A 17,077-nucleotide genomic window follows, 5' to 3' on the forward strand; every position below is an offset into this window, starting at 1 on the left:
GCAAGGAATGGCGATCGCTGCGCGGTACTACAAGTGCTATGCTATATGCTAATCTCGAAGGACGAAGCCAAGTATAATCTAATGAAAAAATGACCCAAAAAATTGACTCAATTCGAGCTGAAGAAGTAAAACTGTTCAAACTAGATTAAACAAAATAGGTATATCTAAAAGAACACAATCCAGTAGCTCAAAGTGATATCAAACATATGCAATTAATCCTCAACCCAGCACCAGCTTGTATCCTACATACTAGTGTCCATGGTAAATAGGACACGGATCGTTAAAGCTTTATACCGGTATTTACGACGGCTTATGCCGCGGATACTGCTGCCGTATTGTCTGAAATCTATTTACAATCGCCTGTTCATTCTAATGCATTCCATATTGTAGAAAGGGAATTTACCTAGCCCTTTACCACTTTCACTTCAACTAGAAAGTTATTCGTACGATTGTTAGGTTAGCTGTGTATCACCAATATGATGGTTGTTATTTTTTATAATATGAGTATTTATGGATCATTTTATCGTTGTCCATGTTGTTTTTCTTCAAGCCTTTTCATTCGGCTGTGATATAACACGAGGTGATGACATTATCTTAGCTTGGACGTTATGAAATCGACCCGCCTTTACATTTCTCAAATACCAATTCTTCATAAGAGCACTAGCCACATCATTACTGCGCAGCAACCAACCGACCGTTACTTTAAGAAAACACAAACAAAACCTCGTATGGACATAACAAAACATGACAAAGACTAATTCAATTTTTTAACTAATTCACACTAAATATTATATTAAATCTGTTTATAGCTGAGTCTAGAGACAACTATTAGCCTTTGAATTAGCAAATCCAGTATTCCCTATATGTTAACACCATCCCACAGCAGCATCACGCAAGTCGGTCAACCGGGTTTCTTTATAAGTAATAAAAACAAGCGCAGATGTTAAAAGCGACACTGTGTTAAACGACACTGCCGTATTACGAAGTAAACAGTTGGGCGAGTTACATAAGGCAAATTGACCCGGATGACGCATTCGGTTGACTGGGTGTAGCAGACCGGCTTGGCGACCGGGCTTGTCGGCGAACAACCTTATATCGGTTCTCGTGGAATACTGAAATTGCCGATGACGAATTAATCGAAACTAATCGTGAATGATAAAGCTCGCATATATTAACATAATATTTGCGGTGTGAAATGAGTTTGTAACGCGTGTCTGAATTATTTTGTTTTAAATTGGAATTTTATTGCCAAATAAAATGCCTTATATTTTTGCTTATATATTCAAATTAATTTACTCCGTTGAATCATACAATCCAATCTAAAGTAAAATCAACTCCCTGTCCCGTCCCTGCTCAGTGCGGATATTAAGATTACTGTTTTATTCCAAGGGAGCATTTAATCGGGACATACATATCCTATCACCCAAGTCAGCTCATACCATGCCTTTATACCAAATTTCATCAAAATCCGTTCAGTAGCTTCAGCGTGATTGACGGACAAACATCCAAACAAACAAACTTTCACATTTAACAATGTGATTTATTTATTGCATTTATTGTCAATCACTGTTAAATAGGTACTATAAGAATAAATAAATATACAAAAAACAACCTGAACAGAATATCATAAGCTACCAATACTCTTATAATATAATATCTCTTAAAACTTTACACTGTGTCGTATGATAAAACCTATGGGAGAATCAAAGGTACCCCTCGGCCCGGAAGTTATATCTACACGCTCCGCTTACGTCACTAATTACGACACGTGCCCCATTTCACGTCCCCAAGCACTTGGACCAATACATTTGATCATTTCGAGCTCTCCTTGCTTGGGTTGTGATTCCATTTTGTATTGTCTAGATGAGTTTAATGATGTTGTGGAATCCTTACAATTATCCATTTAATATTTTTATATTGCGTTCATTTTATTTTCTAGTGTTTATTGCAACGCTTTTACTTCATAGTACATAATTTTGCTATTTTAATTTAATATTGTTATGTATAGAAAACAAAACTTATCACTTATAAGTGATCTCTACCAGGCAATAAACTGACAGAGTGACAGCAGCGTAACTAAATAGATTTTTGTGTTTGTATTGTACTATATAACACGATTATTATAGATATAATAAACTCAACTACATACATATGGGTTAATTTACAAATATTAAATAAAAGGTAAATACATATGAATAATTGGGACAACAGTCACATATTTCAGAATACTAAGGGTTAACTAAAGAATTTCATACATCAATTTTGATTATTATAATACTATTTGCCAGGTCGTATTCCCTGAGAAAAAGTACGTATTATTTTAAGTAACGTTTTTGAACAATAACAGCATAGTTTCAGTTTCACCCAAAGCACTCATAAGCAACGACTTGTGTTAGTAAATGCGTCCATCTGAGCTGTTAAATTTACAATTTACAGTTATAAACAAAATCGTTTATATTTGGAACTATGAATGAAACCAACCCACGTTAAACCAAATTGCAAACATCTCCTTATTAACGAGGCGAATATTTAGTTCCTCTGCTATTCCTTTTCTACGAAACTGAGAACCAAGTAGATACATATATTAGCGAGTCATTCGCATTTATCAATTTCACAAATTAGTGGCGTGAATGACAAACTTATTTGAGACGCGCACCTTAAAGCTGTAAATACTGTGACACATTTCATTATGGCGGTACAACGTGCTATGCTAAGATAGGGATGGAAAAACGTATCCTGCAAAGCTAGAACGAGATAGGTGATAACGTACTGAATTCGCTACGAAACGCGTCAATAGATTATGGGCCTTAGGGCGAGGAGTCGGTCCAGACACGGCGACGATGGACGCGCGGCAGACATTCCAGGAGCTGGAGTAAATATAAACATTCGCACATTCCGCTGGCACCAGACTGTGCGATGGAGAATAAAAAGAGCGGAACACCGCTGATGTCTTTGAGATACGGCAAATAATTAATGTGGAACTATATATAAGTGAAGAGTAAGAACTCTTATGTTTATAATGAGCTTCTCTATCAATTTACATTGTCGGTAGGAATTTGCATTATTCGCTTTGTGAACTTTACACTTTCAATAGTTGAGTACATATATGAAATATGTACCTTATCTCCTGTATTAACCAATATTCATAATATTCGATATAACTCAATCCACATTCGCAATTTCACGAATAAAAATAGAGGCACGTTTCCACAGCAAACAACGGGAAATTCAATAAAATGCCAGCACAACATCTGTTAGCCGAAGGAGCGACAGGGGAGCGGTGCTTCCTCCGCGAGACAACCGACAAGGTCGCGGACGCCGCTCATTTGACCAAGGTTGCAGCTAACAAAATTGCCAAATTGAGAATGGTAATTGCATACCTCGATCGCAAAATAAACAAGGTTATACATTTCGCATGTTGAAACCGCTCGGTCGGACGGAAGTGATTAAAATAAGATTAATGCGATCTAGGTATTATAAAGCTTGATGACTTCATCTCTCAATGCTACAAGGGAAATGGAGACTAGATTACAAGCAATATGTGACATTTTACTATGATTGTTCTTCACACAAACACAACACCAACAAACAAAACTCAAGTTTTGTGAAATGCAATGCGGTCGGTTAAAATTTCTAGCTTTAGACCAAGAAGACTCAAAAGAGCGAAAGAAAAAGTAGATATAAATCGAGCAAAATCTATCCCACGCCTTCAAAAACAATTATAACTGACTCAACGATTATAACTGATACATTCCAAACAAAACACTAGAGCAATATCTTTCAAGAGGAGTTAAAGCTTCCGCCAAATGATTCGCCAGTAGCATCCTCATTAGGGCAATGCGAACGCACGCTCGCCGTGTTGTTATAGCGGCGCATGAAAAAATGTTTCAACTTTGTTATTCCATCCTCCTGATGTTGTTAACAATCTTTGTTAAGAGATAATATTAATTATAAATTTTCTTTACATGACGCAAAAATAGGATCGTAAATATTTTTCTTATTACCTTCAGCTGCTTTGTCAGTGACATTATTGTTTCTTTTTCGACACAATTCACAACCGAAATCTACTCTTATATTATAGAGAGGAAACTTTGTATTTTTTTATTCTATATGTTTGTATGTTTGTAACATTTTCTCAAAAAAGCAAGCTACATTTACATATCACGGAAGAACATAGACTCACGGAACAACATATATATATATATAAAATAGAACATATAACATTACGTAATCAGTATTTATAACAGCAGTATTACCGTTATTTATAAACAAACGGTGTATATATATAAATCAATAATATTAACCAACCGTCGAACTGATAAATACGAGTGTTTTAGACATAAATAACAACTTCATTATCTGTTGCACTTGACACAATTATATAAACGCTCTGCAGAATCGTCTTTATTTTATAGCTACTTCAAATTCTAAGGTAAATTTATTATTTATATCGAATTTACAAGCTTTTTAGAGGAGTTTTACAAATAAAGCCAAAATATATGATAGTGATATATTACTGGAAAAGTCAAGGCGTTTAAAATTTTTTACACATAAATTTGCTCAGATTCTTACTTCAACAAATAACGTACAATAATGTTTTCAAATAGTATATATATTGCAAACTCATAGCACTTTAACTAGGTTCACAATTCTGAAGTCATTAATTATAAAACCAAATAATTAACAGCCGAATAGAACATTTTTTTTAATACCAGTAAAACGCTACATCAAGACACTCTTTGTTCAACCTTATCACCGAAACCATCGCGGTTAACAACAGCTATCGTATATTTTGTGGCGACATTAGCATAAAAACTGCTAACACGAAGAGTGAACGACATTTGTAATACCTAACTGACTGCCTAATTAGAAGTTTAACAGCCAATATTACGTTTACTATTCGCAATGACAGGTGACTTATAGTTTGGTCAGATCACGACCCTTCAAGTCGAAATTTACCTAGATATGTATTCGGAAATGAGGTCAGATGTAATTTCTACATATAAAAATATTCGATCGTTGTTGTAGTATGTTTAGATTTCTTTGTTAACTTTAAGGAACCTTGAAACTCTTATATTTTTCCAACAAAAATGACAGCTGTTTCTAGTATATTTTTAAATCTTATAGCGAATCAACAACCAACCAGCCTGTAACAAACTACAGAACCTTAACCTCTCCCCTTTAACCTTACGAATATGTAAAACATTTAAGAGCAAAAACATTACACGGATAACACGAAGCCGAGTGGCCAAGACGTATGTATGAAGGTAAAAGATGGCGTCATCGTGTGCAAGTAACCATCCTTGCAGGTTTTCTTAAAAATAAACATGAACTATTGTACTTTTGGTATCTGGAAATCGCTTTGTGTATAATAATACTAGCAGAATAAATTGAATTTGAAATTTTCAATTATTTATATTTTTTACACTACAAAATTGTTTCTGCGTTTCAAATAAGAAAAAGAATATTACCTATATATAACCATTATTAGAAACACTACTAATACTTACATCCCATTTAAAGGTAATATGTACTTTACTTACCGCGATTTATTTTATTATTTTTGCCTAGTATACAATTTCAAATAGGTAAGGAGTAAAAATATACAAAAAAAAATAATGATTACGTAATTCGAATTTACTTACGGCTATGTAAGGATTATAGGCTAGATGAAGAGCCTTTAAGCTTTCCTTCTTGAACAGGATGCATTCGCGATAAAAAAGCTGTGGTAGATCATTTGATCACGCACACCGTTTCAATCTCCATAATTAAAAAGTTACAAAATCCATTGCACTATTTATAAATCCAATATATTTGCGCATTTGCTTTTGTAATTTAATACAGTAAATACGTATTTTTTTAATAAGTTTAATACATATTTTAATACAGTACCTGAATATACAAAATTAGATAAAATATATCGAAACAGATCTCTTACAATGAACCATATAAAATGTCCAGTCATTGCAATAAATTGAAACTGGAGCTGTTGGCTTAAAACTAATTTTCCGCGGAGAACGGGATGCCTGATTTATTACCACACAAAACCAATGTGTACCAAATTTCACAAGCGAAAAACATCGTTACCAAAATACGATACCAACAAGGAATTCTTCGTATACATTGTGTGGCACTAATTAGTAATACTATGCAAATGAATAAGACGAATTAATGTAGACTTAAATTTCGCATATCGTAAACAATAAGTCTGGAGAAATCATTTCAATTTTGGCTTGGAAATAGACGATTCAAAAGGTGAAATTCTTTGATATATAAATAACTAGCTTTTGCCCGCGGCTTCGCACGCGTTAAATTTGAAGTAGTTTAATAGACATCTATTAATGTATACATATACATCTTCCCCTTGAACCACTCTATGTATTAGAAAAACCCAATCAAAAATCCGTTGCGTAGTTTTAAAAATTTAAGCGTAGCATAAGGACATAGGGATAGAGAAAGCGACTTTGTTTTATACTATGTAGTGATATATGTAGATTGTAAATGAGCGCGCATATCCTGATATTTAGTAAAACCAATAAACTAACAAATCCTAAGGCTACAAGTATTGAAATAATGTCTTTATATTCCTCGAAAGTACTAGAACATTAAATCTATTCCAACAATTGAATGGATATTTCCGTTCAATATTAATAAATATAAAGAGAATCTCGTTGACTTCACCTATGCTAATACAGAGGTCAAATTTACAGAACAAAATCTTACTGATGCTAATTTTTAGACTGCTGAATATAATGTTTTGATAGAATAAATTATATGTACCGTGGCTAATGCTATCGCTGATGATGTAACATTCATCATTATAATAACAAGCGAATTGATTAGATACTCGTTAATTATTATGAAATGAGCATCACTTGAATTCAATTAATTAAATGATGTCGTTGAAATTTAAGACCTAATACCGGTGAGTAGAGTTGAAATACGTATATTACAATATTGATAATGTAAATCACACTATGAGTTTGCACAGAATTTACAAATGGAGAGTATATTAGTTAATTGATAAGTATCATAAGGGTACAATACTTACAAATAAAAGAAGTTAACTTAAAAATTAATATGATTTGTATCGACCTTGACTTTATTTTCTATATTAAATTTTAAGTAGAAATTGAAGTTAAAAAAAGGTACCTCTTAGGTAACACTTTCAAACATGACCATTTATGGAATATGTAAATTTTCCGTTCCATTTGAATCCTTTTAGTTCTATAAACCAATACACAAAAATGAACCGCAATAGAAGGATAAACAACCCACATGATAATAATCATTTAAGATTTAAGTCTATCATCATAAAGTAAGAGACCAGTGTTTTGTAAAGCTAATTCTGACTCATGACACAAAATTTGTATTACAAAACCAGTTTGGTTTATAGACCTGTAAAATAAATATTTTGCACGAGAAAGGTCTATAACGGGGTCAAAGGGCACCAATAGCCTATCGAACCCAAAAATCAATTCAAAACCTGCGGAATTATAGAGTAACCAAACAAAAAGTAATAGATTTTGAGAACTCATTTGTTTTTTAAGAAAAATTTACATAAAACCTTCAGCTATTTTTACATAATACACATTTACGACTTAAATTATATTACGCTGATGTCATTGATAATATGAATGTGGACATTATACATTGAAGGTGACCGATGTGGAGATGGTTACTTTTTGATAAACCGAAAACCAGTTGGTTTTTTATATTTGTTATGTGAGTAAAAAGCATTAATGTTTAAATGCGAATGTCTCATTTTATATGTGTTGGGTAACGTTCCTTGCAACTTTTTACATTATATATAATTATTGCTTTAATTGCCAGCCTTTACGAACGAGACTTCAATACGGAATTTCTTTTGACGACCAAGAAGTTTTTACTAATAGAATTTTCCACAACCCTTAACACATATACTTAAATAAGATTGATTTTTCTTAGTATTTCTTACGTCAGTTACCTTTATAAAATACGTAATATCACGTGTATAATTTACTTTTATTTTCATGCTTCAATATTACTTAATTCGATCGCACAGGTGTATTTTGCAACATTTCTGTCCAACGACGATGCGATCGAAAAATCACTCTATATCATTGTTATTAGGACAATATTCGTTTATAAAACTCGATCGTTAACATAGTAAATATTTAAGCATTATATTACAATCGGACCTCTCACCTGTTGGTGTTGTGAAGAGGGAGACAGATGCGATTTCTTAACTATGTCGCAATCAATGAATGACAACTCAATGTCGATACTTTATCAATATTATCACACACATTCCAGTGAATACACGTACACACGTACACACGTAGCGTTTGTTCGTATTCGAATGTGTGTCACACAGAAAACTTATGTGTACAATATGTTACAGGTGCAATACTTATCTGTGGGTCATGTAAACTGAAACCTCGATATTTAACTTAATTAATTATACACAAAATATAAATGATTACGTAGCTTGCGAATTTCAACAGGTACTATAAACGATTGAGATATACATTATCGGTTTACAACAATAACCAGCAAATAATTTACAGATTAAGGTTATTAGTATTTCTTAATCTACTTTACATTTTCCCCATATATACATACTAACTGCACCCCGCGGTTTCACCCGCGTAGGTCCGTATCCCGTAGGCATATCGGGATAAAAAGTTGCCTATATGTTATTCCAGTTGTCCAGCTGTCTACGTACGAAATTTCAGTGCAATCGGCTCAGTAGTTTTTACGTGAAAGACCAACAAACACACACACATCCTTACAAACTTTCGCATTTATAATATTAGTAGAATTAGTATGAAGTAGGATGCTGCACTCAATAAAACAATTCTATAAAAACATCATCATATCATTCTTCAACTCAATAAAAGACGGTGACGAAACTTCAAAAAAAAGCTTACACAGTTGGCGACCACTCGGTCATTACCAAGGAGGCAGGATATCCAACCTAAATATAGACGGATGAACCCCGAATCTATAATTACAACGTTCATACCCTCTCAACCATAATAAGCAACAAAAATAACGTCCTATTAAAAGAACATGAGAGGCAACCCGAAGCTAAATTAATAAAACGCTAACAGACCATTAAATAAATCAACTTTATATGAAAGTGAAACGTATCGTTAAAATAATAAACAGTTCCGTTAACCTTCGAAATTATGTCAATGTTAATCGGTTATAACGATAAAAAGTTATTATTTGCATTTCAACAAATATTATGAGACAGCGTTTCATTAATTTGTTATATATATATATATATTAAAATGCCGCACTGGTAAGCGAAGCGCTGATCTTTATCATCGGTGAAGACCTAGAATCTTATATTCGCCTGAAATTTATAAGCCCAGTGTATAGCAATTTGTAGCCATACAGAGTATTAAAATAACATTCTTATTGTCACAGGCGGACATTGCTTACCCTTCATTTTAGTGAAATATATATAAGATGGAAATGACAGAGGTTGACCATCAACTCTTGTTCATAAATCCTGAATTTGTGACATTTTTCATACAAGCATATATAATTTCGTACCATAGAAAAGCAATCAACACAAACTACTTCCACGAACATAGACTTTGATAAACCATTATCCAATACCAGTTAACACAGAACTGTTCCGTTGACCCCATAAAGTTGCAGAACCGCCATAAATTCACATTCAAAAAACCAGGGGAAAATAAACAAGTCCGAATACCGCACAATCCTTTCTATTTCGGTGCGCAGACGCCGCTAATTAGCGCTTCCGCCGGCGCCTAAATTATACTTCGACTTGACTACACGTGGATTTAAAATTTGTTAAATCCATCTGAGTCAGATGGAAGCTTTGAGATTGTAACTTTGGCATATGTAGAAAATTTTATAAATCTGTGTGTTATAAAAACATCCTACGTCGAAGATAAACATTCTGCGATAAAATTTGGGAATGAAGTGATAACAGATCTAGTCTTTATTCAAAAAAAAAACATAAACATCCACTCCTCACGCAGTAACAACGACAAGCCACAAGAATCGCCAACAGATAAAACCTGATCGAGATCCATAAACCTGTAACACAAACACCTGACGTTAAACCTTTACAGCTCAAAGCATTAACAGTAGATACAAAAACCGCTTTAATTGCAAGTAGTCACTGGATGATTAACGACAGCACGTAGGTAATGGATATATATACAAGTGCTAAAGGCTGTCCATCACAGTAACTGTACAGAGGTGGCAAAAAACTTACAGTTACGTATTGACGCCACGATCTAGTCACGAATTCAATTGAGACGAGAAATACCCCCATCGAGAGAATCGTCTATCGAGTTGACGATCAAATGAAATTATGATGTTTGAAATTGATATAAAAAGCCAATATAGCTGGATAGGATTATGGCGTTTGAAATATGACTTTAAGAATACGTTAAAATAAAGATGAGTAAGACGAGCGAGATGTTATTAAATTTATGAAGTTTCAAGGCGGTAATGATGACGAGAAGCCTTTTGACATTGACCAATGTATATAACATTGTTAATCTACACTGATATTATAAAGAGGAAACTTTTGTATGTTTGTATGTTCGTAACGTATGCACGCAAAAACCTAGACCGATTTTAAAAATTCTTTCAATGAATGACAAACACACAGGCGAATCCGGGGCGAACAGCTAGTATTATTATACCTTTACATACATCATGATGTGATGATTATACTCGTAGCGAATGAATTATTTTGGTAGTTTGAGATGAGTGTGAATACGCTAATCAACTTAACAAATCTACTTTTATTGCAGAGAAAGGTTAAAGCAATATTCATAAAAAATTAACAAACACTTTTACGTCAAATCTATACTATTGTTATTGCCTTTTTAAGCTTATGTATCATTCCTTTCTTGTATCCATCTTCCATCTTTATCTGTTAATCTTCTTCATATACATATGGTGAATAGTGTATTGTATTGTTATAAGCCTGAATAGTTAATTTTAATTTGTTCGTTTAGTCGTACGCGATTATCTAAGAAACTACTCTAATTCCAATTCGAATTGAAAAATTATTTTCGTGCGGACTACCCACCAGAGTAGACTCTTTTATCGAGGAGAGCCGGCTACGTTGCGACCAATAGTTCAGAAGAGGATGCACAAGAAGCAAAAGCTCACGAGCACGTAATAAACCATTCTAATCTACGTTAAATTCCCGAAAAGACAACAACACCACACCAAAACCACAAACAACTCGCAAAATAACACAAGCCACAGAAACAGCATCGCCGGCAATTACAGACGATTCGGTTATACTAAAATCGAGCATTCTATATCCAACCGTGACGGTATCCACACACCGAAAGCCCCTTGGCACCAACAAGACACGATCCGATACTTTCCTCTCGTGAGTCATGCATTCGCATTCGGTTTCGGGTGCGGTGCTCACGCGATAGCGCTGTCGTATGACATAATGATATCGTGCACTGCTCTCTTTATAACCACGCCTGATGTGTGTTAGCGTCTCCGTAAACGCTCACGTTGTAGAGAGGAAGGATTTGTATTTTTTCTATGTAACGAATATAGTCAAAAACAACTGTATCGATTATTGAACTAATTTTACCATTACACAGTATACTATTTATTGAATAACAGAAGCTATTTTTTGATATCGGGTCCGGGGCAAAATCAGGGGTAACCTGGAAATTACAATTTGCGGTGTATCGTTACATTCGTTACTTTATACATACATAATATGTTTTATTACTGTTATTTGTCTTTTCAAATAAGATTTTTAATATATTTAATAGAATTTAAAATTTATTTTTCCGAATATTTTCTCTTTTATTACACACCACTATACGTGTACCACTATAAGCATAAACTTCAAATATTTAAAAGTAAAATTACCTATATTCAACCTCATAATTTCACTCAATAGAAACGGCGATAGACAAGCAAAAACAGAATATAACTGAATATAAAACAGCCATTAACACAAACGGCATGTTAATATACAAACTCGAAGTTATTGGCACGAACGCGGAGCGCGCTTGTGTATATAATAATCTATATACGCTTATGTAATCGCTGAACAAAGCGGCCTTATCGCAATCTGCTTAATACCCATCCTTTGTTATCTTTGTAACTGCTAATTAAGCGCACAAATTGAAACCAAGTACGTACTATATTTCGTACGCGCATGTGTATAGAATAGCTTTTTTTTCGAATTCTATTTTCGAATTTTTTAACAAATTACATGGTGCCACGACATTAATTTAAAAAATAAATTTGAATAAGATGTCATACAAAGTATTTTTATGATATGTAGTGCTTCAAATCTCCTTATGACTATAAACTTGTATTACATCCCGGCGTTAGTTAAGTTAATTCAGGTGTATATAATTTAAACAGTAATGTTTGTGATGTCAAAGATATCTTCATTCACAGAATAATAAGAGAAAAAAAATCCAAATAGCATAAAATACAGTTGATTTAACGCAGCAAGATAACTTACCAATCTAAAGTTTAAATATAAACTAACTAGCAGCACGCCCCGGCTTTACCCGATATATATCTACTACTCCCACGCCGTTATAAATCAAATCTTCCACCATCAAATAAGATCCCAACGATACACCGTTTTCACTTTTAATGACACAATCAAAAACAGGAAACATTCACGCGAAATTTACATAACTATCGTAAATTGGAGAATAACGAGTTCGTACGCTTTATTGCTTCTGCGTAATTAATTTAAGCAATTGCTCCGACCTTCGCAAGACACAAAACCGGTTGACCTAAACCGTGTTTTTATCGCAATGCAATTCGTCAATAGAACGTAAACAGAAAATATAAAATCATAATAAACAGCGAAGAGCCGTGGCACGGATGAAGAGATTTTATGAATCGATAAAAAAATCAGTGAAGAAAATAATATTTGTTAGAACCCTTTTAGAGCAAAAAACTTATTTATAAATACGTCTCTTTATACAATAATTTTCATTTTATGTCGTCTCTAGATATAATAAATGCTAAAAATAAAAAAAAAATGCATTCTATTATAATTCATTGTTAAATTAAAAATGAACGAAAAATAGCACAAGAAACTAAACCAAATATATAATGACGTCATTGTGTAAGCAGCATCAGCCAACTATGTACATACATTATCAATATAAGATAAATCTATACAGGGGCTACTGACTGATAGGCCACGTAACCTAGAACTAATGAGAGAGCGATTAAAAATAGACACGCATCAAAACAATGGATGCATTACCGAGAAGTCTATGAAAAACTCATCACAATGCAAGGTGAAAGAAATCGGAATTCATACTATTATCGTAACTGAAAGATTAATGTTTAAATTACAGCAGACACTTCGTGGAAAATGGAAATGGAAAAAGCATTGGAACGATATTAAAACTGAATTTGCTTTTTAATATTTGTTCTGCACTAAAGGTACTAAGGCGTATTCTACGTGCATAAAGAATTAAAGATAATCTTTTTTAATTCAACATTGTCAGAAGGTTTCCTTTGTGTAGTACTGTTTTATTGTAGAGTAAAATTAAATGTATAATTTATTTATAATATAGGACAATACGTTATTAGTTGAATAAGCAATTAATCAACCAGGAGGTAAATTTCTCCATTAATTTTTAAACCGCGAATAAAACTAACATTCATCTAAATATATATTACTCAAAGGTGACTGACTGACATAGTGATCTATCAACACACAGCCCAAACCACTGGACGGATCGGGCTGAAATTTGACATGCAGACAGATGTTATAATGAAGCATCCGCTTTTGACAAATTCTACCTCCAAACGGATAAAATAGGGGTCGAAAGTTTATATCATGAAAATTTAAGAAAACCGCGCGGGCAAAACTGCTGGCAAAAGCTAGTCAATACAAAAAAAAACAAATGCCAACACAAGTAAAACAACCTCTAGCGCTCATTATATTCTTCGCCATTCCACATACAATGCGCTCACACCGGAGGCGTGACTGAAGAGACTCCAATATGCAAAACAGTGCATCAATCCCGTTCGTCTGTTTATAATTCCGATGTAACGTGTGGTCACGCGCCATTTGTATAGACCCGGTGCGCTTCATACATAAATACAGTGAAAGAGAAACTTTGTGTTTGGATGGGATTATTATAACAGCGCTGTCTCGTCTGGATAAATTAAACGTTGCTCAAGAATTTCAACAATCGGACCTGTGCTCCATTGAAAAGGTCAAAACCATGTCTGGTTATATCGACGATACATGAAAACGTTTTGGAAAAACGTATGGCATAAAATCTTAAAAATAATGAGTATTTATATATGTAAATAAAACATACACAGTCGATATTTAAAACGGGAATATCAGTGATGAGGCTAAATAGAAAAGTACATACTTGAATCATTCAAACTAAATGTAGCATAAAATCACTATGATATACTCCACTCTCACACGCCAGTTGACGCAATATATCTACAAAATCAAATAGTATATGATTGGCTATAAACTCAAGCACCTAAATTTTAGGTATTTTAGGCTTCAACTCGACAACCACTTTAAAATTCGTGTATAACTTCGTGAAATCCATCGTTTGAACAGCAGTCTGTATTATAAATTCAATTGACTGCGCCCGAGTCGGCAACGGCCCGTACAACCTATGAAAATTAACAACCAACGCTCTGCCAAAACTGCACAGGCTACGAATTTTATGAATAATTAAATAAAACTACGAGGGAATTGTTATAATTTTATTGTTGGTTCTTAGTTGGTTCTATTCAAGAAAATGGGCTACTGTTATTTTTGGCCACGATTCATGAAAACATTTTTATCTCGATCGCATCACCGCAATTATATATTGTAAAAATAATAATACTATCCTTAGAATAACACGTTGCCATTTACTGCTGTTTGTTTTGCAATACGTGCACCGAGGAACAATCTAGAACTTAGCAGAGATCCCCTTGAGAGGGAACACGATCGCCATTAATGTAGCAGATTAGCTTTGAATTTGCATTTTCAATGAATATGATGACGTATAACGTTATTTATTATTGAATTCACAGTACATTAATTGCGAAACAGACCGATGAAAGAAATGAAGCAAGTAAATAATGGCACAGGCATTACGCACTGAATTCAATAGAACGCAATAAAAAAGTCACTAATAAAAAAGAGAAAAAGAAAGACATTGTGCTTTTAAATAGTTGATGAAATCACGATCTTTAATTAAATAGACAATCAAAATATATATTGAGAATATTCTCAGTTAGGCGACATAATTTAAAAGAACTCCATCAGGTTTCATATTGCTGTGTCTCGCGTCGCGCTCCACCTTTACACACCTTCATTTTACAAATAATAGGAATCGATTTATATTCTGGAACTACATAGCCGAGCCGAGTTAATTCTCGGAAACTTCTAGCACAAAAAATGTCCAACATCAAAGCTTTTTCTTGAAACTTGACAGTTGTCAAAAATTAGTCTAACAACGCGATAGAGAACGGCACGCGGTCTGGACGCTTGACGAGTCACGTATGATATCGATAAATACTCTAGAAATAATAATAATTCGAGGCGACAAACATAAACAAGTTGCTAGCCAATTTGGTTCCAAATCGAACCATGAGATCGCGACTGAATCGGTCATTAAGAATTGTTTGTAAAACCAGTTTTTTGGCAGCACAAAATTGCGATGGCGTCCACCAAATATAGAAAATGATTTCATGCGTATTATTCATTACACACTGAAATAATCAGCAGTGCAAAACAGATCTCTACAATGAATCGATAAGGCCAATGTCAATAAGTATTAATGAGAAGTATTTGATAAATTAGGCGTCGTCAAGGCCATCAGTGATGTAACCATTAAGAGCGTCGATAATAAGTTTCAACTGTGCGAGTCGTAATGGTGACAAAATTTTATTGCCTCGTATCCGACATACGGGCTCGACTCTAGTAACCTCTATAATTGAGCAAGATGACATCACGATAGCCGCAAACGCGATAGAGCGCATATTTTGTAATTTAAAAAAATAACCTACCTTTTTTAGCTTGCTTCTCACGCTCCTTTTCCTTTTCGCGCGCTTTCTTCTCCCTCTTCTCGCGTTCCTGCTTCTCCTTCTCCAATTTCTTCATCTCCTTCTTCATTTCCTTTTCACTTTTCTTCGACTTGGTGTCGTCGATCTTTTCGGACAGGATGAAGGCACCCGTCTGGATCTTTGTATCCACCTCCTCCTTCGGCCTCATCTTGAATCACGAGCACAACAAACTCACGCAAGGACTTTAATTATAGACGGAATCCCGTGTCAAAACACTCGATATTATCGGGACGCCGTGAAAAATTCTCATTCGGCGCAAATCAACGGCGGACTGATAGTTTATCGTTTACGTGGAGCAGCCGGCCGCGATTGGCGGAACGATATCGCTGTAATCACTGACACCTTCGCTCGAGCGTGCGGTTCACACGTAGCTCGGTACGCCGTCACGCAACACCGACTGGGACGGAGCCTCGGCGAGTACTGAGCACCGAACTCCGCCGACCCAGCGCAGTGTCCCGCGAGCGCTGCGCAAGCGACGCGTGCGAGCGTCAAACTTCTATAAATAAAGGCACACTTCCTACATTTTATGGAATCAGAAGACGATTTATGGCCATTGATCCCGAGCTTTCCGCACCGCTGTGACTAAGCCGTTTTTTCAACGATATATTTAAATTTTTTTCGATGTCAAGGTCAAGGCGTGATTGCAAATTATTATTAGCGAATGCACAAGGTCAATATTAATGTACAAGGAAGTTATTTTCTTGCTACACAAAAATAACATTTTAGTATGGACTCAAATAATACGCACACTTGCAGTTTTATTTGCAATGCAGTTGTAACAATCCGGTAATGCAACGCTGAAACGAAACAAAAAGTTGTTTTGGAAAGTTGAGCGGCGGCTTCACACAAAACGAACGAAAAACAAGACAGGACCGGGGCCTGGGAAGCAAGACCGTCACGACGACACGAATCGTCGATTCATCGCATAAAAAAAAATCACTTTGACAGTGAAATTTGTGAAATATTTAAGGCTCTATCTATACATACCCAG

The 17,077-nt window shown here is 34.6% G+C and overlaps 1 protein-coding gene across 1 annotated transcript in view; it reads right to left on the reverse strand.

Moving 5' to 3' along the window:
* Window positions 1-16,536, reverse strand: part of LOC119837947 (actin-binding LIM protein 3) — a 77,238-nt gene extending 60,702 nt beyond the window's left edge. The window contains exon 1 of the mRNA XM_038363740.1: window positions 16,030-16,536. Coding sequence (XP_038219668.1) covers window positions 16,030-16,234 — 205 coding nt within the window. The 5' untranslated portion in view covers window positions 16,235-16,536. The remainder of the gene's footprint in view (window positions 1-16,029) is intronic.
* Window positions 16,537-17,077: the final 541 nt, after the last annotated feature.

Source organism: Zerene cesonia, chromosome 29 (genome assembly GCF_012273895.1).
Source record: "Zerene cesonia ecotype Mississippi chromosome 29, Zerene_cesonia_1.1, whole genome shotgun sequence".
NCBI classification, from domain to species: Eukaryota; Metazoa; Arthropoda; class Insecta; order Lepidoptera; family Pieridae; genus Zerene; species Zerene cesonia.